Raw genomic sequence first — 25,299 nt, forward strand, 5'->3', positions numbered from 1 at the left:
CACCTGGTACCCTGGACCGAGGCCTGTGACAACTTCAGTAAACCTGGTAAAAGACTTGCAAACTTGTGTCCTCGTTCTTTGTGCATTCATCAGCTTACACCACCTTGCCATACACTTGGGAAGCCCTGGGGACCCCGCTTCACCTGTGGGAAGCGTCACTATCTTGCTGCATACCATCACCCCAGAGGACCCCTTTTAAGCAGCGTTGGTCCCAACTGACCGAACACCACAGGTGGCGTCACGAAGGTAGACAATGCAAATCCCCTTTAAAGACCTTTACTTGGATGCCCAGGGCCATGGACCGAGTTGCAGCCACTGTGACATCCCCTTTTAAGACCAGACCCCGTACCGAGTACCCCGCTGCCCTGGTGGGGCGTTTCACCCTTTTCTGGTATGACCTCCATCCTAAGCCACTTCCAGTAATATCCCTGGATATCTCTGGTATGACCCCCATCCTCCCACGACGTGCAATGTCGTCCTCTAACCGGTAAGTTGACGTCAGCTGCCAACCTCTGACTGGCTGGTAGCATGTATTGCAGTGCAAGGAGCCGGTGGGTCTCTGTGCCACAATACACTTCAGCTGAATCCAATAACTCAAGACTTTGGCAGGACACAAACCTCTTGGGAGGTGCATCTGAATGGAGGTGAAATATGTACAAGTCACCCAGTCTATATTTCTGATCCTTTTGGCTTTCTCTGTGACACTTAACCTCTACGGCACAATATGGAAAATGTGACTATTCCTATATACTATATATGGGTGCTCTTAGTTACACCATTAGCTATGTATATTGCTAGACAGGGAGTGGACCCCTTGACTATCCTGGCAGCAGTCTAGAAAAAAAATTCCTTGGACCATTGACAGCAAAAGGCCTCATGTCTCATTGGTCATGGCCAGCCCCCCTATGTGCGCAAGGAGTTCAGCTCAGGAATTCTAAACAGATATACAGAAGCTGCCAGAAAACAATTCCAAAAATGAGTAAAATGCCGGTCTGTTCTCCAACCAGTCACAACAGTAGGGCTACCGGTAACCCATTCACTGCTAGTTGTGGCGAACAGGAAAATGCTACGTATCCGGAACATACTGTAGGTGTTTGTATAAATGAAGTACTGATTAATTACCCCCCCCAACAAAACACTGACAGAAAATCGATAATAAAAAGGGGTGGGTGAGTGCTTTGCTCTTTTGCAGACAGGTAGCTGGCAGCTGGACCGAGAAACGCTGTCTTTTATATATTGTTCTTTGGCTCCCTTCAAAAAGTGCGACAATCAAAATCCCAGGAAAGAACCGCCAAAACATACCGGTTTTAACTGGAGTGAACCTGCTCGTGAATCCACAGCTTACGGAGATGACCTATTAATGAAAGCTGACCAGATAATTGTGTACCATTTTAAAAAAACAAAACCAACCCATGTGTTAAATTAAAATGTAGATTTTGTGGTACCATGAGCCCACCCATGATATTTCGGCTTCTTGGGGGAGGGGGGCTTTCATTAGGGTAAGAAGATCTAGGTGAAAGGCGCACCCAAAGTGGATGAATTGTTAAGAACGATGAGAAAATTGATTAAAGCCACAACGCGTCAAGCCTTAGGCCGGCGTCACACTGGCGAGTTTTACGGACGTAAGAGCGCAGAAACTACGTCCGTAAAACTCGCATAACATACGGCACAATTATTCTCAATGGGGCTGCTCCTATTAGCCGTATATTACGGTTCAGTATTATACGGCTTTCTACGGCCGTACAAAATCGCAGCATGCTGCGTTTGTCAGCGTATTGCGCAAAAAAATCGCCAATGAAAGTCTATGGGGGCGAGAAAAATACGGATTCCACACGGACCAGCAGTGTGACTTGCGAGAAATACGCAGCGGTGTTAGTGAAAAGTCGGTAATTCAATTGCCGGCTTTTCATTTCTCCTGCACAAACCCGACAGGATATGAGACATGGTTTACATACAGTAAACCATCTCATATCCCCCTTTTTTTTGCATATTCCACACTACTAATGTTAGTAGTGTGTATGTGCAAAATTTCAGCGCTGTAGCTGCTAAAATAAAGGGTTAAATGGCGGAAAAAATTGGCGTGGGCTCCTGCGCAATTTTCTCCGCCAGAGCGGTAAAGCCAGTGACTGAGGGCAGATATTAATAGCCAGGAGAGGGTCCATGGTTATTGGCCCCCCCGTGGCTAAAAACATCTGCCCCCAGCCACCCCAGAAAAGGCACATCTGGAAGATGCGCCTGTTCTGGCACTTGGCCACTCTCTTCCCACTCCCTGTAGCGGTGGGATATGGGGTAATGAAGGGTTAATGCCACCTTGCTATTGGAAGGTGACATTAAGCCAGATTAATAATGGAGAGGCGTCAATTATGACACCTATCCATTATTAATCCAATTGTTGGAAAGGGTTAAAAAACACACACACACATGATTAAAAAGGATTTTAATGAAATAAACACAGCGGTTGTTGTAATAATTTATTGTTCTCTCAAATCCATTTGCAGTCCCTCGCTTGGCAACATAATAAACGCACAAGATACATACCTTCTGATGTACTGTCAGGTCCAACGATGTAATCCATCTGAAGGGGTTAACTAATATTACAAGCAGGAGCCCTGCTATAATGCAGCTGTGCTCCGTGCTTGTAATTCCCCTGCGAATGAATGAAATGTAGGTCATTGACCTACATTTCCTTCAGTCGCGGTGATGCGCCCCCTGGTGGATGTCCTCATATGACCTGGAGCGTGGGAAAAAGTTCCCAGGCTGCAGTTCATGAGAACATCCACCAGAGGGCGCCTCACCGCGAATGAAGGAAATGTAGGTCAATGACCTACATTTCATTCATTCGCAGGGGAATTACAAGCACGGAGCACAGCTGCATTATAGCAGGGCTCCTGCTTGTAATATTAGTTAACCCCTTCAGATGGATTACATCGTTGGACCTGACAGTACATCAGAAGGTATGTATCTTGTGCGTTTATTATGTTGCCAAGCGAGGGACTGCAAATGGATTTGAGAGAACAATAAATTATTACAACAACCGCTGTGTTTATTTCATTAAAATCCTTTTAAATCATGTGTGTGTGTTTTTTAACCCTTTCCAACAATTGGATTAATAATGGATAGGTGACATAATTGACGCCTCTCCATTATTAATCTGGCTTAATGTCACCTTCCAATAGCAAGGTGGCATTAACCCTTCATTACCCCATATCCCACCGCTACAGGGAGTGGGAAGAGAGTGGCCAAGTGCCAGAATAGGCGCGTCTTCCAGATGTGCCTTTTCTGGGGTGGCTGGGGGCAGATGTTTGTAGCCACGGGGGGGCCAATAACCATGGACCCTCTCCTGGCTATTAATATCTGCCCTCAGTCACTGGCTTTACCATTCTGGCGGAGAAAATTGCGCAGGAGCCCACGCCAATTTTTTCCGCCATTTAACCCTTTATTTCAGCAGCTACAGCGCTGAAATTTTGCACATACACACTACTAACATTAGTATTGTGGAATATGCAAAAAAAAAGGGGATATGAGATGGTTTACTGTATGTAAACCATGTCTCATATCCTGTCGGGTTTGTGCAGGAGAAATGAAAAGCCGGCAATTGAATTACCGGCTGTTCACAGATATCGCGCTGAATGAAATCTAAATACAGAATATATATATATGTGTCTCAATGACATATATATATATATATATATATATATATATATATATATATATATATATATATACTGTATATATGTTTTCCCGAACATTTGAGCACATAAATCCATTAGATGTCGGTTTTGCAAGCCTGCGCGAAAATCTCGCAGTACGGATGCCATACGGATTACATACGGAGGATGCCATGTGCAAAATACGCTGACACACCCTGCCTACGGATCACTATTTTGGGAACATTTCACCGTATTTCGGCCGTATTACGGCCGTAAAATACGGACCGTATTGTCCTACGCCGAGTGTGACGCCGGCCTTACTCAGGTGGAGGAAGACTAGATACAGCCAAAACGTGATTTTTTTTTTTTTTTAATTACTGGTCCCTAACCATGCTCTGCCAGAACACTTCCTGGAGGATTTTGCTACACAAACAGGCTTGCTGTACCCATTTGTTTTTCTCATGTGAAGTGGTGCCTTATCTGCACAACCTTGGCAGTTGAGGCGTTTCTTTTAATGGCCAGATCGCTTATTTACCATTCTACTGTGTCCTGACAGTAAAATCCGTGTTATATATTTCCCAAATCATGCGTTTCACTCTCTAGTAGTGTTTTATAGTGTCCATCTAACACTGTCATATCACAGTGCCCTCACTGGCCCCCAGGGGCCGCCTCCAGGTTTTTGTGGGCCCATTGGTGATGGACCCATAGGGCCTCATCTTTGCCTTAGATCTCTGCTTCCAAGAGCTAAACTGCATAAATATCCTCCATTATCGGTAGCGCACCACCCCATGTTAAGAGAGGATGTGCTGCTGACAAGATGGCTGTTTTATGGGTACAACGATTATTCTCCCATTAGTTTGTGGCGCTCGTTTATGTCGCTTGATACTTAATGGGCAAAACTGGCTTTTCTGAATGTACCTTATGTATTTTATCATCAAATTTTATATATTTGGAGGATGTGTGAAAGTGTAACTCTTACTATGGAATGTGACGTTTGTGCCACAATCACCGACACTCCCATTAAGCATGAATGGAGCAATTTAATGCACACGATTTACCTCCTTTCCGTTCTCAGGATCGGTGTAGGCCACATTGGTCAGATGCCTAATGATTGGAAAGTTGACACTCCCAACCCCCATCCTTTTTAGATAGGAGATAATAATAATAATTATTATTAAAATATATATATAATTTTTTTTTTTTATGTTCTGGTAAGGCTATATACTTGGAGATAATTGGGGTTCAGAAGCCCATGTTGCGTGTATGCCTGGTACAGAACTAATGAGGTGTGCACAGACTGGAGTGTTTGACTATAGTATACACCCATGAGTGGTTTATTTATTTTTTTAGTATAGAGGTATACCTCCTGGTCTCTGACGTCTGCGTTATCTTTAGCTGCGTAGGTCCTGTGGTTATTAGAAACCTTATATAGGTGCCATACATAATGTGTGGGCTTGATTAACCCCTGGTATGCTTGTTCTCACGGCTGGCCGCTCTGTTAGGTATTTTTATTTGGAATGACCTTGTTCTGGTTTGCATTACGTTGACATCTCATAATACACAATCCTTTTTTAAAGGGGGTAGTCCAGTAATTTTAAAAACTGGTTAGAGTACAGTCTGGTTCCGCTGAAATTTTGTAATTGCCCTAGAAAAAACACTTGCTTTGCACACTTTTTCGAACAGTTGTAATTTTTGTCCTAACCAAGCACCATCATTTTAGCCATTCAGTAGTTGGACCTCTTGTTTCGAAAGTCCTCATCCTGTCTGGACCTTTTTTAATTTGGTTATTGTAGTAATATCTTGCAAACGTGGTCAGTAATTTAATCCATGGCAAATGCCTACTCCAATCGACTATGTAACAAACCGATCGTGCGTGTCTAATAGTTCATTAACACAAGCCATTCCTTGGTATTGTATGTATGCTTTGGGTATAGTTTGTAGCCATGTCTCCCACTCATCCGACATCCGAGTTAGTCCCAGATTGATGTTGCTGTCCTTGTAGGTTTAAGCAGGACATTGCTTCAAACTTTATCTGCTTCTTTAGGTCGTAGATACAGCTGAATATATAGGTGGAGCAGTCAGCTCCTCACTCCACCATTTACTTGAGGTCACTGAGCAGAGACCTACTCCACTCTAAGATTTGGGCTTGGGTGGGTGTGGGTTTTTTTTTTTTTGTTGCCAGTGGAGGGGCATCATGCTGATGTTGAACTGGTGCCGTGTGTGGTCAGCAATTATGACACATCATGGTATGTAGTGGCCAAACTGTGCGGGAAGACTAACGGGCTTTGCTTGCCACAATATGTTACTGTTTCCGACTCGACTTGTCAAGAGTTGGGAGGTGTGCTGGTGGCAAGTGGTCTTTAGGCCACTTTTAAGCAGATGTGTGCTACCTTTGCACCCTGTATGTGATTAAAAATCCCCTCTGGTTTAGGAACTTGACCTTATTTTCTGTAGAGGTAGTAAGTGTGCTGTCACATACTGGTGTTGCCCCTTTAAGAGTAGCCTAGAGGAATGCGGTGGCCCCCTGACACCAGGCGATTTATCTTCAGGATATTGTGAGGGTTCCTATAGTGGTGACGCAGGTGGGGCCCAGTGTTGGGGAAAGTTTAGGGTCAAAATTTTATTGTATAGTAATGCTGAGCATGTAGATTCGGATACACAAGAATGAGCATGGGGGTCCTGGTATTTTCTAAAACATCCTAGCTGAGAACCTAGATTATCTGCTCCTATGAGATGCTTCCAGAGAGGACTTCACTTTGTTGATTAGTAAACTATACGATCTGTGGGAAATATATTCCTGCATGGAAGACCGAATATCGGGCTCATTCTAGTGTGTAAGAACAGAGGAGCAGGGCTACATGACTGTAGAAAGCAAAATGGCTTATTCCGCAAATGTACTTCTTTTTTTTTTTAATAGACACCCCCCCCTTATGATCCAGTACTAAAGAAGTCATAGAATTGTAGGATTTATCTACTGATGTATACTTGCTCATCTATGTAAATGAGAACACACAGGGCAATAAGCCAGACATTGGCTCATGTAAGCACGGTAGTGACAATGGTCGTCTGAATTTGGTAGCCATCATTTGCCCTGTACAGTTTGGATTGTCCCATGTTAAACGGCTTTTACACAAGTCTTTCTATATAATTTATCAGAGCGGCTTATGGGTAAATTGTAAAGGCACCTGATCCTTATACCCAGGGTTACTGTTTCCAGAGGTCCCACTCTACCTTGAGTCCACTGGATATATGAATCCGGCTCAGGCGCTGAGCCCGCTCCATAGCTGAGACGCCAGCTAAGTCCTGATTTGTAGCAGTTTAGCCCCTAAATTCGCTCTTGCACCCCCTCCCCAGCCAAATGATTATATCTCCTGACTTGCCTACACGGCCCACCTCTGTGTTTAAGGCTATGTGCACACGTTGCGGATTTTGCTGCGGATGCGCAGCGGTTTTGCCGCTGCGGATCTGCAGCAGTTTTCCATGCGTTGTACAGTACCATGTAAACGTATGGAAAACAAAATCTGCAGTGCACATGCTGCGGAAATGCAGCAGTGTTTTTTCAGCAGCATGTCAATTCTTTGTGCGGATTCCGCAGTGGTTTACACCTGCTCCTCAATAGGAATCCACGCAAAAAACGCAGTAAGGCTACGTTCACATTTGCGTTGTGCGCCGCAGCGTCGGCGACACAACGCACAACGCAAACAAAAACGCAGCAAAAAGCATGCACAACGCTGCGTTTTGCGCCGCATGCGTCCTTTTTTTAATTGATTTTGGACGCAGCAAAAATGCAACTTGCTGCGTCCTCTGCGCCGGGACGCGTGCGCCGCAGTGACGCATGCGGCGCAAAACGCAAGTGCGACGCATGTCCATGCGCCCCCATGTTAAATATAGGGGCGCATGATGCATGCGGCGACGCTGCGGCGCAGACCGCAAATGTGAACGTAGACTAAATCCGTGGCAAATCCGCGGGTAATCCACAGTGTGGTTTACCTGTGGATTTTGCAAGAAAGAGTGTGGAAAAATCCGCCCACCAATCTGCAATGTGGGCACATAGCCTTAACCTTTCGGCTTGCTTTCAGTATTGTTCAAGTGATCCCCCTTTTCGCACATTATAAAAGCGAGGAGGAAAAATCTAAGCGAAAAGGGGTCCACTGCTACTTTGCTGGTTAAGGCAGTCTCTGCTTCTTCTCTCCCACAAACACTTGTCGGACCCCTATACACAGAGGCCTATCGCTTTTTGGTAGAAAGAGCTGACTTTTTATCAAATGTGAAGAGCATGTGTAATGTCGTCACAAAGTTCTGCATAGTGTCAAAAGGGTGTAAGCCGTGCATTTAATGGTAGCCAGGTTACCCCAATGCTGTGTTCTCATAAGTATACACAACATATCAGAAAATATTCTCCCTTTTCGTTTCTTCCAGGCAATGGTCGCTTGTTATCCAGGCAATGGGATGGGATATGTACGACATGTGGATAATCCAAACCGGGATGGTCGCTGCTTAACTTGCATTTACTACCTAAATCAAAACTGGGATACAAAGGTGAGTCCTCCCAGCGATGTGCCCCATGGCCTCCAGCCCAAAGTCAAGGTTTGACGAGGCGAGGAATGTGCGGACGTCATGGGGCACAATCATCTGATATGTTGTCCGTGACTCTGCATCGTAGCGATCTGTACAGCTGTGTGGCTGGCATCATCCTGACTTTGATACGGGCTCATATAATCTCCTCATAGATGTACATGATGGCTGCGGACAGAAAATAATTTAAAGAGAAATGTCTATGATCGGCTTATGCCATGTTGGATCACTACTACTGAAGCCATTCTAGAGACTGTCCTCATGGTTCCTCATTTATTCATCCTGGAAAAGTTTAGATAAACTAGGTGTCTTCATTCTTGGTCAGTAAGGAATAACCCTTCAAAGGGTGAAGCCGTTAGTGCCAATTAGTGTCATTTTTGAGAGATACCTCACTGACAAGGGGGACAGACAGACTGGCTCTGAAGAAGTTTAAAAGTGGTGACTATTTTTTTATTTTTTATTTATTTATTTATTTTTTTTAATTCCTCTACCAAGAGCCATGAGTTTAGTTTTTTTTTTTTTTTCCAAGCTACTAGCAGCCAGCAAATGCATTATGGTGGGGGGAATAATGGGTGGTTTGAAGTGACCCTTACCTCACCCATTTTTATAAAAGCCACTGTGACTGTTGACAGTCCCCGCTTCATATAATGATGGTGCACGTGTGTTGCTAAGGGGATAATCTGACACCACTGCGTCATACACCACTTTTATGAGAGTCACGGATTATGGTGCACACTATATATCTTTTTTATATATTTTTTTCGCTGCTCGTTCAAAATTGACGAGAAAAGTGGTTGCGGTACAGGGTTTCCAACAGATTTACCAAACACATGTAAAACCATCAGAAACCTGTGCCTGCTTATAGGTGGCATCAACATCGGTTTTCAGGGCTGTATCCAGATGTATGGAAAGGGGTGCACTTCTCTAGCAAATTTGGCACATTGTGCACCAATGGCACTTCAGGTTCAGTTTGAGGTCGCAAATGGCAGTCTACAGAAATGGAATTTAGCAATAGTTATTTCTCAGAATTTAAAACAGTTCTAAGGTTCACACATTTATAGTAAGATCCGTATGTTCTCACAGTGCGTTTTTGTTGCGTCTTTTCCTAATGTGGCAAACATACTGCAATTTTCTGACCATCATACTGTCATACTTGCCAATTTTTGGTGGCTGGTTCGTGGAGATGAGGGGAGCAAAGCTCGCCACAGAAAATGTTCATCCTTCGTTATGTCCCTTCTGAAGGTTGCACTCCTCTCACCCGTTCTCCACCCCATCTGTACTTCAAGCCCTGCCACCACGAGATGTTGGGTTATAAGAAACCCCTTTCAGAATTGCTGGATTTTGGGAAGATTTGGGTTTTTCAGCAGTACCTTGTGGAACTTGCAGAATTTGCTGTGCACAAAGCATGCCTCAGTAAACGGCCTAGATCTTTTGGGGGAAGTGGCTCGTTTCGTAAAAGTGCAGATCGAGTGGCTTGAGGTTTGTGCACTCTTAATATTACTGTATATCGTATAGACGTTTTGGGGATCTCTAAAAAAAACAAAACAAAAAAAGTAGCGACTGGAAGAAGTTCCTTCTCTTGTTCCAATCAATAACTGACTTCTACCATGGGGGAAAAAATGAGCAGTGATTATGGAAAACAGCATAGCTCGTCATGAGGTTCTGACCACCGAATGTGACATCGTGCCCTTTCAGGTTGGTTTCACACGTCTGTCTGAGTAATTGCTGGGTGTCTAAACATATCAGCCTCCTATATGGCCATGAGACATTGTGGTCCATTCTCAGACGGTGAAACAGATCTATGAAACCAACTTTTGCAAAGACGTTGCTGGAAAAAATTCTGTGATGTGTTGTAATGATGTAATAAAATCACCAGAGTACCACCCCCCCCTCCCCCCCACCCATACATGCCAATTGGATGTATGTGATCAATGATGATCCTCTGATCTTCATTCTCTATACTCAGGTCCACGGGGGTCTCCTACAAATCTTCCCGGAAGGACGTTCCGTTGTAGCAAACATTGAGCCATTATTTGACCGGTTATTGATATTCTGGTCTGATCGCCGCAATCCTCACGAAGTGAAGCCAGCTTACGCCATGCGGTAAGTGACCCTATTTCCATACAATCGGCTTCCATGGTCAGGATCATACAGATGCTCATACAATACAGTGTTACTTTTGATGTCTCCATTTGCAGGTTTGCCATCACTGTCTGGTATTTTGATGCAAAGGAACGGTCAGAGGCCAAAGACAAATACAGACTAGGTGAGTGGCTGAGGGATGTGTCTGTATACAGGATATGTTTTAATCTTGTAGATACTCCAGGATATTTGATCAAGTATCTTTTGTGTAGAGTATTTGCACATGGGTCCTGTGGAGAACTACTCTGCTCAAAAAATAAATAAAGGGAACACTAAAATCCCAAATCCTAGATATCACTGAATGAAATATTCCAGTTGTAAATCTTTATTCATTACATAGTGAAATGTGCTGAGAACAATATAAAACCTAAAAATGATCAACGTAAATCACAACTAATATCCCACGGAGGTCTGGAGTTGGAATGATGCTCAAAATCAAAGTGGAAAATGAAGTTACAGGCTGATCTAACTTCAGTGGAATGCCTCAAGACAAGGAAATGATGCTCAGTAGTGTGTGTGGCCTCCACGTGCCTGTATGACCTCCCTATAACGCCTGGGCATGCTCCTGGTGAGGCGACGGGTGGTCTCCTGAGGGGGGTCTCCTCCCAGATCTGGACTAAAGCATCCGCCAACTCCTGGACAGTCTAGTGCAACATGGTGTTGGTGGATGATGCGAGACATGATGTCCGAGATGTGTACAATTGGATTCAGGTCTGGGGAACGGGCGGGCCAGTCCATAGCTTCAATGCCTTCATCTTGCAGGAACTGCTGACACACTCCAGCCACATGAGGTCTGGCATTGTCCTGCATTAGGAGGAACCCAAGGCCAACCGCACCGGCATATGGTCTCACAAGGGGTCTGAGGATCTCACCTTGGTACCTAATGGCTCAGGCTACCTCTGGCAAGCACATGGAGGGCTGTGTGGCCCTCCAAAGAAATGGCACCCCACACCATTACTGACCACTGCCAAACCAGTCATGCTGAAGGATGTTGCAGGCAGATCGCTCTCCACGGCGTCTCCAGACTGTCACGTCTGTCACATGTACTCAGTGTGAACCTGCTTTCATCTGTGAAGAACACAGGGCGCCAGTGGCGAATTTGACAATCCTTGTGTTCTGTGGCAAATGCCAAGTGTCCTGCACGGTGTTGGGCTGTGAGCACAACCCCCATCTGTGGACGTCGGGCACTCAGACTAACCTCATGGAGTCGGTTTAAAACCATTTGTGCAGACACATGCATATTTGTGTTCTGCTGGAGGTCATTTTGCAGGGCTTTGGCAGTGCTCCATGCACAAAGGCTAAGGTAGCGGTCCTGCTGCTGGGTTGTTGCCTTCCTACGGCCCCCTCCATGTCTCCTTGTGTACTGGCCTGTCTTATGGTAGTGCCTCTGGACACTACGCTGACACAGCAAACCACCTTGCCACAGCTCGTATTGATGTGCCATCCTGGATGAGCTGAACTACCTGAGCCACTAGTGTGGGTTGTAGAGTCCATCTCATGCTACCACGAGTGTGAAGGCACAACCAAGGTTCAAAAGTGACCAAAACATCAGCCAGAAAGCATTGGTACTGAGATGTGGTCTGTGGTCCCCACCTGCAGAACCACTCCTTTATTGAGGGTGTCTTGATAATTGCCAATAATTTCCATCTGTTGTCTATTCCATTTGCACAACAGCACGTGAAATTGATTCAGTCAGTGTTGCTTCCTAAGTGGACAGTTTGATTTCACAGAAGTTTGATTTACTTGGAGATATATTGTTGTTTAAGTGTTCCCTTTATTTTTTTGAGCAGTGTATAATAGATAGAAATGTTGGGACCGTTTTTCATAATTATTGAACTTTCATTCCGTTACCCCTCGGTGTAGAATATCCGGCCCCATTGCCCGTGGTTTATAACATCCATCTACTCTTCTGACTGTGGTGGGCCCACTGTACAGTTTGGTGGAGGAGAGATAATGCTATGGGCTTGTTTTCCAGGGTCAGGCTTGGCCCCTTACTTGCAGTAAAGTAAGATCTCAATGCTTCAGTACAGGACCTTTTGGACAATTGTAGTTCCCCCCCCCCCCCCCCCATGACTGTGCCCAGTAAACAAGTTCCCTAAAAAAAATTTGGGACTGAGGAACATGACCTCAACACCACTTTTTTTTTTTCTTTTTTTTTTTAAATGTTGGCCATCTGTCCTAGTCATCCCAGTGCCTAAACTCACAAATGCTCTTCTGGATGACGAGGCAAAAATTCTCACACACTGCAAAATCTTGTATAAATCTTTCCCAGAAGAGTGGGAGCTGTTATCTGCAAATGGGGTCCACTCCTTACTAATATCTAGTGGTTCTAGAACTAGATGTCATAAAGCCTGTAAGTGTAATATGTAGGGGTTATAATACTTTTGTCAACATACTGTTTGTGCATTGCATGGTCTCCTTACGCAACCTTGGCACTCTCTGCAAGGAGAGAAGTTGGATCTTCTTAATAGTAACACATGACTGGTTTTTGTATGTAATCTTACCATTGGGGCCTCACTTCTTGCTAACTTGTAGGGGGGGGGGGGGTAAAAAATGTAATTCATTGTAGGTTGGATAATGATGGGTGAATGCAGCCTATTCTTGGTCTTGGCTTCTTGGTACGTGACGGCAAAACTGAGCGCATGGAAACTAACAGCTGCATAAGACAAATCCTGCTTACAGCTGGTATGAATGTACAGATGGGAGGAAGGGTGCTCGTCACGGATAGGAAAGTTAGTTGTAAAGTGTATCGTACTTGGTGCATTAATGTATTAAAATCTGGAATTTTAGTAATGGGTAAAATCTGCCTCCTAGGATAATCCAAGATGCCTCTTGGGACTGATGTACTCCTTAACAAGGAAACCCCCACAATGTTCATCAACACTGTTTTTGCCACCTAATCTGAGAGCAGCATGATGTAGGGGCCTAGACCCTGACGGGGCTGCCACTAGGAATTTCGGGGCCCCATACTGGCAAAATGTTCGGGGCCCCTTGAGACTCTGCCCAGGCTCCACTCCAGCCCCATATCCACCCCTTCAACTGTCCACAGTCCCATCTCTCTTGGAAAAACTCCACTTCTCACCAATCACACATTAACAGTTCCCATCACCAGATCACACACATTTTTTTTTTTTTTTTTTTTTTAAGCTGCAAAAACGACAAGGTAGACTCTTTTTTGGCCTTGCACTACTTTACTCTAACCTATTAAACATTTGTTAAAATATCCAATACAATTTAGGTATATTTTTATTTTTTCAATTTTTAAAATTGCCAATAATATAATTTACAAGGGACAAGTAGCCGCACCATGAACAAACACCATATTACCACCACATGGAGACCTATAATACCACATACAAGGAACAAAGACCACCACATGATGTGCAGACCACATATTACCACCACAGTGACCGAATACTACCACATACAAGCAACAAATACCACCGCACCATGTCCAGACACCATATTACCACCCCATGGAGACTTATAATACCACATACAAGGAACAAGGACCACCACATCATGTGCAGACCACATATTACCACCACATAGTGACTGAATACTACAATACTGATCATTAATTTAATAAAAAAAAACAACAACAAAACACAATAGTAAGATCACTAAGTGCCATTATACACAGGAGATCTGTACTTGGTATGCAGTGTCTGTGTAGAGGTAATACAGTGATCACTGGTGACATTATACACGAGCTCTGTATAGTGTCCGTGCACAGGTAAGTGATCACCAGTGATAATATACACGAGAACTGTATATATTGTACAGGGTATACAGTGGTCAATGACATTATACACAGGAGCTCTGTATATAGTGTCCGTGTAAAGATAATAGTGATCACTGACACTGTACACAGGACCGCTTTATACACTGTGTGCAGAATTATTAGACAAGTTGTATTTTAGAGGATTATTTTTATTATTGATAAACAACTATGTTCTCAATCAACCCAAAAGACTCATAAATATCAAAGCTTAATAGTTTTGGAAGTTGGAGTGGTTTTTTTTTTTTAGATTTGGCTATCTTAGGAGGATATCTGTTTGTGCCGGTAACTATTACTGTGCAGAATTATTAGGCAACTTAATAAAAACCAAATATATTCCCATCTCACTTGTTTATTTTCACCAGGTAAACCAATATAACTGTACAAAATTTAAAAACCTTTCTGACCTGCAAAAACAACCCCCCCCCCAAAAAAAAAAAAAAAAAAAATAGTGGCCAATATAGCCACCTTTTTGTTATGATGACACTCAGCAGCCTTCCATCCATAGATTCTGACAGTTGCTTGATCTGTTTACGATCAACATCACGTGCAGAAGCCACCACAGCCTCCCAGGCACTGTTCCGAGAGGTGGACTGTTTTCCCTCCCTGTAGATCTCACATTTTATGAGGGACCACAGGTTCTCTAGGGAGTTGAGATCAGGTGAACAAGGGGGCCATGTCATTATTTTTGCTTCTTTGAGACCTTTACTGGCCAGCCACGCTGTGGAGTAGTTGGAGGCATGTGATGGAGCATTGTCCTGTATGAAAATCAAGTTTTTCTTGAACGATACCGACTTCTTCCTGTACCACTGCTTGAAGAAGTTGTCTTCCAGAAACTGGCAGTAGGTCTGGGAGTTAAGCTTCACTCATTCCTCAACCCGAAAAGGTCCCACAAGTTCATCTTTGATACCAGCCCACACCAGTCCCCCACCTCCACCTTGCTGGCGTCTGAGTGGAGCTCTCTGCCCTTTACTGATCCAGCCTGTGGCCCATCCATCTGGCCCATCAAGAGTCACTCTCATTTCATCAGTCCATACAACCTTTGAAAAGTCAGTCTTAAGATATTTCTTGGCCCAGTCTTGACGTTTTATCTTATGTTTCTTGTTCAAAGGTGGTCGTTTTTCAGCCTTCCTTACCTTGGCCATGTCCCTGAGTATCGCACACCTTGTGCTTTTTGTTACTCCAGTAACGTTGCAGCTCTGAAATATGGCAAAACTGGTGGCAAATGGCATCTTGGCAGCTTCATGCTTGATTTTCCTCAATTCACGGGCAGTTATTTTGCGCCTTTTTTGCCCACCACGCTTCTTGCGACCCTGTTGGCTATTTGCCATGAAACGCTTGATTGTTCGGTGATCACGCTTCAAAAGTTTGGCAATTTCAAGACTGCTGCATCCCTCTGCAAGACATGTCACAATTTTGGACTTTTCATAGTCCGTCAAATCTCTCTTCTGACCCATTTTGCCAAAGGAAAGGAAGTTGCCTAATAATTATGCACACCTTATATAGGGTTTTGGTGTCATTAGACAACACCCCTCCTCATTACAGAGATGCACATCACCTGATTTACTTAATTGGTAGTTGGCTCTCAAGCCTGAACATCTTGGAGTAGGACAACATGTATAAAAAGTATCATATGATCAAAATACAACTTGCCTAATAATTCTGCACACAGTGTATATTATACAGTGTACAGGTAACACACTGACTCACCAGTGACGTCTCTAGGTGAAGTCCTTCATCTTTGCTTTTCGTCTTCATCCAGCAGAGACCGCCATCATTTCTTCCAGCCAGGTCTAGTCTGTGCAAGAAATAAGTTATCTAGAACTCCACTTGCAGAACACATTGCTTACTTTTTTTTACCAAATTCTAAACTACATCAGATAAGGAAAAAAAAAAAAAAAAAAGGCGACAGTGTCGCTCTGCACAGTAACAGGACCGCCTCCCCCATTTAACAGTATCCGCAAAAAATAAAATAAATAAATACATCACTGCAGTAATAATATCCCTTAATTAGCCCCTATGTTAATAATATCCCCATCCTGGCCCCCCTTGTGTCTCATTCCTGGCTCCAGCCATGTGTTATTCCATCCTGCCCTCATGAGTATCCATTCTGCCCATGTGCTGTCCCATCCTGCCCCATGATCCTGCCCTGTGTCTCCCATCCTGCCCCTTGACTCCATTTTGCGCTGGGCAGGTGTTGTGAATTCCGTCCTTGGACTCCCTCTGGTGGCTTTGAGTGGTACTGCTGATCCTTGAGGTTGGCTTTCCCAGCTGCCCTCGTTTATCGCTAGGCTGGCTTCTCTATTTAACTCCACACAGATCATTACCTCATGCCTGCTGTCAATGTCTCTGTACTGGTTCAGATCTCTCTTGGATTTCTCTGTTGACCTGACTGTTCCAGCAGAAGCTAAGTTACTGCTAGCTCATTTATTGTTCATGGCGTTCTGAATATATTTCTTAGTACATGCTAAGTTCTGTCCTGCTTGCTTTCATGATATTTCCTTGCTAGCTGGGGGCGCAGGGTTGCACCTTCACACCGTGAGTCGGTGTGGAGGGCTTTTTGCACACTCTGCGTGGTTTTTGTAGTTTTTTGTGCTGACCGCATAGATCCCTTTACTATCCTCTGTCTATTTAGTGAAGACTGGCCTCCTTTGCTAATACCTGTTTCATTCCTGTGTTTGTGACTTTCCTCTTAACTCACCGTCAATATTTGGGGGGGCTGCCTTTTCCTTTGGGGAATTTCTCTGAGGCAAGGTAAGGCTTTATTTCCTATCTTTAGGGGTAGTTAGCTCTTAGCCTGTGAAGAGGCGTCTAGGGAGAGTTGGGTACGCTCCACGGCTATTTCTAGTGTGTGTGTGATAGGAGTAGGGTTTGCGGTCAGCAGAGCTCCCACTCCCCAGAGCTTGTCCCGATTTCCAGTTTAACCATCAGGTCATTCTGGGTGCTCCTAACCACCAGGACATCATAACAGTACAGCAGGCCCGCAAAGTGTTAATGCATCTCAAAAGAGGGATAAGAGAAGTTCTGAGACCATTTTTTTTTTCTCTGCAGTGTGTTTTGTCTTTCTTTTCCCCTTAACCTCTGGGTGGTTCAGGACTCAGGTGTAGATATGGATATTCAAGGTCTGTCCTCTTGTGTCGATCAACTCACTGCAAGGGTACAAAGCATTCAAGATTATGTGGTTCAGAATCCGATGTTGGAGCCTAGAATTCCAATTCCTGATTTGTTTTCTGGGGATAGATCTAAGTTTCTGAATTTCAAAAATAATTGTAGACTGTTTCTTGCTTTGAAACCCCGCTCCTCTGGTGACCCCATTCAGCAAGTAAAAATCATTATTTCTTTGTTACGTGGCGACCCTCAAGACTGGGCATTCTCCCTTGCGCCAGGAGATCCTGCACTGCTTAATGTAGATGCGTTTTTTCTGGCGCTTGGATTGCTTTATGACGAACCTAATTCTGTGGATCAGGCAGAGAAAATCTTGCTGGCTTTGTGTCAGGGTCAGGATGAAGCGGAGGTATATTGCCAGAAGTTTAGAAAGTGGTCTGTGCTTACTCAATGGAATGAGTGTGCCCTGGCAGCAATTTTCAGAAAGGGTCTTTCTGAAGCCCTTAAGGATGTTATGGTGGGGTTCCCCACGCCTGCTGGTCTGAATGAGTCAATGTCCTTGGCCATTCAGATCGATCGGCGCTTGCGTGAGCGCAAAGTTGTTCACCATTTGGCGGTTTTCTCTGAGCAGAGGCCTGAGCTTATGCAATGTGACAGGACTTTGAACAGAGCTGAACGGCAAGAACACAGACGCCAGAATGGGCTGTGTTTTTACTGTGGTGACTCCACTCATGCTATCTCTGATTGTCCTAAGCGCACTAAACGGTTCGCTAGGTCGGTCACCATTGGTACTGTACAGCCTAAATTTCTTTTGTCCGTTACTCTGATTTGCTCTTTGTCGTCCTACTCTGTTATGGCATTTGTGGATTCGGGCGCTGCCCTGAATTTGATGGACTTGGAGTTTGCCAGGCGCTGTGGTTTTTTCTTGGAGCCCTTGCAGTATCCTATTCCATTAAGGGGAATTGATGCTACGCCTTTGGCCAAGAATAAACCTCAGTATTGGACTCAGTTGACCATGTGCATGGCTCCTGCACACCAGGAGGATATTCGCTTTTTGGTGTTGCATAATTTGCATGATGTGGTCGTGTTGGGTTTGCCATGGCTGCAGGTTCATAATCCAGTATTGGATTGGAAATCAATGTCTGTGTCTAGTTGGGGTTGCCAAGGGGTACATGGTGACGTTCCGTTGATGTCAATTTCTTCTTCCACTCCTGCTGAAGTCCCTGAGTTTCTGTCGGATTACCGGGATGTATTTGATGAGCCCAAATCCAGTGCCCTACCTCCTCATAGGGATTGTGATTGTGCTATCAATTTGATTCCTGGTAGTAAGTTTCCTAAGGGCCGACTTTTCAATTTATCTGTGCCAGAACACGCCGCTATGCGGAGTTATATAAAGGAGTCCTTGGAGAAAGGGCATATTCGCCCGTCGTCGTCACCGTTGGGAGCAGGGTTCTTTTTTGTGGCCAAGAAGGATGGTTCTCTGAGACCCTGTATAGATTACCGCCTTCTTAATAAAATCACGGTCAAATTTCAGTACCCTTTGCCTCTACTGTCTGATTTGTTTGCTCGGATTAAGGGGGCTAGTTGGTTCACCAAGATAGATCTTCGAGGGGCGTATAACCTTGTGCGTATTAAACAGGGCGATGAATGGAAAACAGCATTTAATACGCCCGAGGGCCATTTTGAGTACCTGGTGATGCCTTTCGGATTTTCTAATGCTCCATCTGTGTTTCAGTCCTTTATGCATGACATCTTCCGAAGGTATCTGGATAGATTCATGATTGTATATCTGGATGATATTTTGGTCTTTTCGGATGATTGGGAGTCTCACGTGAAGCAGGTCAGAATGGTATTCCAGGTCCTTCGTGCTAATTCCTTGTTTGTGAAGGGGTCTAAATGTCTCTTCGGCGTTCAGAAGGTTTCCTTTTTGGGCTTCATTTTTTCCCCTTCTACGATCGAGATGGATCCTGTTAAAGTTCAGGCCATTTATGATTGGACTCAGCCTACATCTGTGAAGAGCCTTCAGAAATTCCTGGGTTTTGCTAATTTTTACCGTCGCTTCATCGCTAATTTTTCTAGTGTTGTTAAACCGTTGACTGATTTGACCAAGAAAGGTGCTGATGTCGTGAATTGGTCCTCTACGGCCGTTGAGGCTTTTCAGGAGTTGAAACGTCCTTTCTCTTCGGCCCCTGTGTTGTCAGCCAGATGTTTCGCTCCCTTTTCAGGTCGAGGTTGATGCTTCAGAGATTGGAGCAGGGGCTGTTTTGTCTCAAAGAAGTTCTGATGGCTCTGTGATGAAGCCATGTGCCTTCTTTTCTAGAAAATTTTCGCCTGCTGAGCGTAATTATGATGTTGGCAATCGGGAATTGTTGGCTATGAAGTGGGCATTCGAGGAGTGGCGACATTGGCTTGAGGGAGCCAAACATCGCGTGGTGGTCTTAACGGATCACAAGAATCTGACTTATCTCGAGTCTGCCAAGCTGTTGAATCCTAGACAGGCTCGATGGTCGCTGTTTTTCTCCCGTTTCGATTTTGTGGTTTCGTACCTTCCGGGTTCTAAGAATGTGAAGGCTGATGCCCTTTCAAGGAGTTTTGTGCCTGATTCTCCGGGAATCCCTGAGCCGGCTGGTATTCTCAAAGAGGGGGTGATTCTGTCTGCCATCTCCCCTGATTTGCAGCGGGTGCTGCAGGAGTTCCAGGCTGATAGACCTGACCGTTGTCCAGCGGAGAAATTGTTTGTCCCTGATAGGTGGACTAGCAGAGTTATCTCCGAGGTTCATTGTTCGGTGTTGGCTGGTCATCCTGGGATTTTTGGTACCAGAGATTTGGTGGCTAGGTCCTTTTGGTGGCCTTCCTTGTCACGGGATGTGCGTTCTTTCGTTCAGTCCTGTGGGACTTGTGCTCGGGCTAAGCCCTGTTGTTCTCGTGCCAGTGGGTTACTTTTGCCCTTGCCGGTCCCGAAAAGGCCCTGGACGCATGTTTCCATGGATTTTATTTCAGATCTTCCTGTCTCTCAAAGGATGTCTGTCATCTGGGTGGTTTGTGATCGCTTCTCTAAGATGGTCCATTTGGTACCCTTGCCTAAATTGCCTTCCTCCTCTGATTTGGTTCCATTATTTTTCCAGCATGTGGTTCGTTTGCATGGCATTCCGGAGAACATTGTGTCGGACAGAGGTTCCCAGTTTGTTTCGAGGTTTTGGCTGTCCTTTTGTGCTAAGATGGGCATTGATTTGTCTTTTTCTTCGGCTTTCCATCCTCAGACAAATGGCCAAACTGAACGAACCAATCAGACCTTGGAAACCTATCTGAGATGCTTTGTTTCTGCTGATCAGGATGATTGGGTGACCTTCTTGCCATTGGCTGAGTTCGCCCTGAATAATCGGGCCAGTTCGGCTACTTTGGTTTCGCCTTTTTTTTTGCAATTCTGGTTTTCATCCTCGTTTTTCTTCGGGGCAGGTTGAGCCTTCGGACTGTCCTGGCGTGGATTCTGTGGTGGACAGGTTGCAGCAAATTTGGACTCACGTAGTGGACAATTTGACATTGTCCCAGGAGAAAGCTCAACGTTTCGCTAATCGCCGTCGCTGTGTTGGTCCCCGACTTCGTGTTGGGGATTTGGTTTGGTTGTCATCTCGTTATGTTCCTAGGAAGGTTTCTTCTCCTAAGGGTCCCTTTCCACTTGCGAGGAAAACGGATGCGTGCAATCCGATTAAAAATCGGATTGCACTCGGACCAATGTTATTTAATAGGTGTCTTTTTTGCGGCAATTGAATTAGAGGCTTTTAAGCTATCTAGCGCTGCATTAAATATAAATATACATATATAGGTGTCTCACTGACATGTATATATGTATATATACACATTCTATGTGCATATATCTACTCTATTCTAACCTGTCAGTGTGATTTTACTGTACACGGCGCTGAATTGCCGGCTTTTCAAAGGACACTGGTGCGTAAAAATCGGACAGCAATACGGATGTCATACTGATGTCATAAGGATGGTGCGATTAAAAAATCGCATGACAATCGCATACGTTCCATCCGTTTTTTCGGTCCAGATTACGGACCGATTTTTATCTCGCAAGTGGAAAGGGACCCTAAGTTTAAGCCTCGTTTCATTGGTCCTTATAAGATTTCTGAAATTCTCAATCCTGTGTCGTTTCGTTTGGCCCTTCCAGCTTCTTTTGCCATCCATAATGTGTTCCATAAGTCGTTGTTGCGGAGATATGTGGCGCCTATGGTTCCCTCCGTTTGACCCTCCTGCTCCGGTGTTGGTCGAGGGGGAGTTGGAGTATGTGGTGGAGAAGATTTTGGATTCTCGTGTTTCGAGACGGAAACTTCAGTACCTGGTCAAATGGAAGGGCTATGGTCAGGAGGATAATTCCTGGGTTGTTGCCTCCGATGTCCATGCTGCCGATTTAGTTCGTGCCTTTCATTTGGCTCGTCCTGATCGGCCTGGGGGCCCTGGTGAGGGTTCGGTGACCCCTCCTCAAGGGGGGGGGGTACTGTTGTGAATTCCATCCTTGGACTCCCTCTGGTGGCTTTGAGTGGTACTGCTGATCCTTGAGGTTGGCTTTCCCAGCTGCCCTCGTTTATCGCTAGGCTGGCTTCTCTATTTAACTCCACTCAGATCATTACCTCATGCCTGCTGTCAATGTCTCTGTACTGGTTCAGATCTCTCTTGGATTTCTCTGATGACCTGACTGTTCCAGCAGAAGCTAAGTTACTGCTAGCTCATTTATTGTTCATGGCGTTCTGAATATATTTCTTAGTACATGCTAAGTTCTGTCCAGCTTGCTTTCATGATATTTCCTTGCTAGCTGGAAGCTCTGGGGGTGCAGGGTTGCACCTCCACACCGTGAGTCGGTGTGGAGGGCTTTTTGCACACTCTGCGTGGTTTTTGTAGTTTTTTTGTGCTGACCGCATAGATCCCTTTACTATCCTCTGTCTATTTAGTGAAGACTGGCCTCCTTTGCTAATACCTGTTTCATTCCTGTGTTTGTGACTTTCCTCTTAACTCACCGTCAATATTTGTGGGGGGCTGCCTTTTCCTTTGGGGAATTTCTCTGAGGCAAGGTAAGGCTTTATTTCCTATCTTTAGGGGTAGTTAGCTCTTAGCCTGTGAAGAGGCGTCTAGGGAGAGTTAGGTACGCTCCACGGCTATTTCTAGTGTGTGTGTGATAGGAGTAGGGTTTGCAGTCAGCAGAGCTCCCACTCCCCAGAGCTTGTCCCGATTTCCAGTTTAACCATCAGGTCATTCTGGGTGCTCCTAACCACCAGGCCATCATAACAGGCAGGATGGAGACACATGGTCCATGTCTCCATCCTGCTGGTGTAACACATTGCGGCTTGCCGCTTTCAATTTAAAGAAAAAAATAAAAATTTCTCCTTACCTTGCCGCGCTCCTGCGGTGAAGATCTCTCCCGCCGTTTCAAGCGCGCACTTGCCGGTGAATGACAATGACTGCAAGGCAATCGAGTAACTGAACCTGCGTCTCAGACACAGAATCCTGCCGTTGGGGCCTGGGCCTGATGAGCAGAAGAAACAGGACCCGATGTAGGCCCCTTACACCAGTCGGGGCAGTAACGCCCTGATGGCGGCCCTGGACCCTGATTCAAGCGATGTCACTTACTGGGCTGCTTGCTATATATTTTATAAGATCAGTATGATCACTAGAGGACTACTAAACCAGCTCTCATTTAGTCCTTCACATTTGAGTTCCGTAGAACCTTGCATCCACCACTCATGGGCAGCTTTCTGCCTATGCGCAGTGCACACAGCTGCCAATCGGTGGTGTGGATAAGGTTATACAGAGCTCAGCATTTGGAGAACTGGTCCATCTGCCATAGGTGAAAATGTGATTTTTATCAAAACTACAGCAAGAAGCCCAGTGAGTGACACGCCGGAGGCTTTAATCCTACATCATGTTCTTCTCGGATAAAATATCAAAAATCCAGTGGTGGTTTTCCTTAAACCTCTACCACACCGCTAAAAAAAGCTAAACACATTGGTGTTTTGAATGCAGCGTCTTTTCTAAGAAGCTGGTTTTGGCTGCAAAAATAAAAATGTTATACTTCTGAACATGGCCCAAGTCCTGAACAACTTTATACTACTTTATACTTTAAAAAATAAAAAGGAAAAATTACTTGTGTAACCTTAGTACATATTAGTATAGCACCATTTATTTCATGGCGCTTTACATACCTCTTAAAATGTTGCGCTTGTTTCTTGGGCCACCTAGTTAACAAAGGGGCTAATGCTTTTGTGACGAATGGATTTTGTCTAATTTATAAATAAAATATTTTAAAAAATCCTAAATTTTTACCGTTTAAATCTTTTATGTAGCAGACAAAAAGACCTAGACAGAACAGACATTTTAAAGAGGCTCTGGTGCAATTTGCCCTGGTTCCCAAAAAAAGTATCTCTCTCCGTTTATCGTGTGTGGTGTGTGTTTTTTTTTTTTTGTTTTTTTTTCTTTCTGAGCCATGTAGATAGAACGGCAATCCCAAATGGGTGTTAAATGGACACTACCCCTAAAGAAATGTCAAATAGTATTCAATAAAGGGAAGAGGTGCGATGTACTGATAATACAGAAACAATGCAGTATCTAAACAATATAAAGGAACACGGTAACACTTTAAATTAGGAAGCCTCCTCCTGTGGCGAAATGTCTGGGATCCTGATTGTATTATGATGTGACTATGCACGTGGCACTTTGTTGCATAAAGACTTAATTATATAAAATGTACATTCTAAATTTTGAAAATTTTTGTTCATTTTAGTTAGAAGTCTCAAATGTTTCCCTTCCCACTTTTTTTTTTTATTTTTATTTATTTTTTTCTCTCCAGCCAGTGGACAGAAGGGAATCCATGTTCCGGTATCCCACTCCGCAGATGTGTGACGTGGGGTTAGAAACCTCCTAGTGGTCGTTCTGTAGGAGCCTCAAAGCTGCTATCATCCTGGCAAGAGTCTGACGCCAATTACCGAACAGATGTCTTGTTGATTTCACCTCCTCGAGGCCTGCATTGAGATCGCCTGATCAACCTCTTTCCTAAAATGTGAAAATATATATGATCTATCATGCGGATGGGTGATATGACCGGCAGAACATTACACCAGAATGGCACCTGCCCTCTGCAGAGCGTTGTGCTTGGTTCAATCAAACCTTGCAAATGTACAGTGCTGAGGTGAAGCAGCCGGGGTCTGCCTGCCTGGGGCTTTAGCACTCACTTGTCCTGGCTTGTCACGACCTCACCATGAAGGGAAAGCGTTGGGGGGTGGGCAAGATATTGCATTGGGATAGGCTCAGGAAAGGGGGATGGATGATAAACCATGGATGTCAGACTCATCTAGTGATAGACTGCCTTGAGGGCAAGGTGAGGATGCAGCAGATAGTCATAAGGGCAAACGAGGGACAACCATGACCTCTTAGAAAATGATACAAGGGAGCAGGGAGAGATCACAGGGCTCCAGAAGGTGATCACAGTGGAGCAGGGAGAGATCAAAGGGCTCCAGAAAATGGTCTCCATAGGATAGTACAAAGGAGAAGTAAAAGTTGTCCTGTTGTGGCGCTCCTGACCCATAGCCAGATACTCACCCTTTGTTTCCTGCTGCTACTGGCTCTCAGTTTTAAGGGTTAATGTAGGAACATTTTTATTTTTCTTAACTTTTTTTTCCTCAAGTCTACCCATGACAAAATGAGGCTGAGATCAGATGTTTGTATGAAAAGAAGAAACTGATTTATATTTTAACAGCTGCAATAAAATTTTACCTCATGACATCCCGTGTCTGTTTTCTGTTTGTACCTCCATGACACACATAGTGCAGCTGCCCCATCACCGCCTGTTATACTCCACCAGTGGAATGGAAGACATTGGTCGCGCTTAGATCCACGGGATTAGACGTCACCACACGCCACCACCTCCCTCTCCCCCCAAAGCCAAAAGTTTTGAGACTGGCACACCTTTTATTTATTTATTTTTTAAAGTGTGTTTTTTTTTCTGCTTGTACCTTTACATCTTTTTAGTCGTATGTTGCTGATAATTGC

The 25,299-nt window shown here is 44.6% G+C and overlaps 1 protein-coding gene across 1 annotated transcript in view; it reads left to right on the top strand.

The window, feature by feature from the left end:
- The window catches only part of EGLN2 (egl-9 family hypoxia inducible factor 2), a 32,250-nt gene extending 7,220 nt beyond the window's left edge, over window positions 1–25,030 (top strand). The window contains exons 3-6 of the mRNA XM_077285598.1: window positions 8,070–8,189; window positions 10,192–10,328; window positions 10,424–10,491; window positions 24,101–25,030. Coding sequence (XP_077141713.1) covers window positions 8,070–8,189; window positions 10,192–10,328; window positions 10,424–10,491; window positions 24,101–24,153 — 378 coding nt within the window. The 3' untranslated portion in view covers window positions 24,154–25,030. The remainder of the gene's footprint in view (window positions 1–8,069; window positions 8,190–10,191; window positions 10,329–10,423; window positions 10,492–24,100) is intronic.
- Window positions 25,031–25,299: the final 269 nt, after the last annotated feature.

The sequence above is a fragment of the Ranitomeya variabilis genome, chromosome 2 (assembly GCF_051348905.1).
Source record: "Ranitomeya variabilis isolate aRanVar5 chromosome 2, aRanVar5.hap1, whole genome shotgun sequence".
NCBI classification, from domain to species: Eukaryota; Metazoa; Chordata; class Amphibia; order Anura; family Dendrobatidae; genus Ranitomeya; species Ranitomeya variabilis.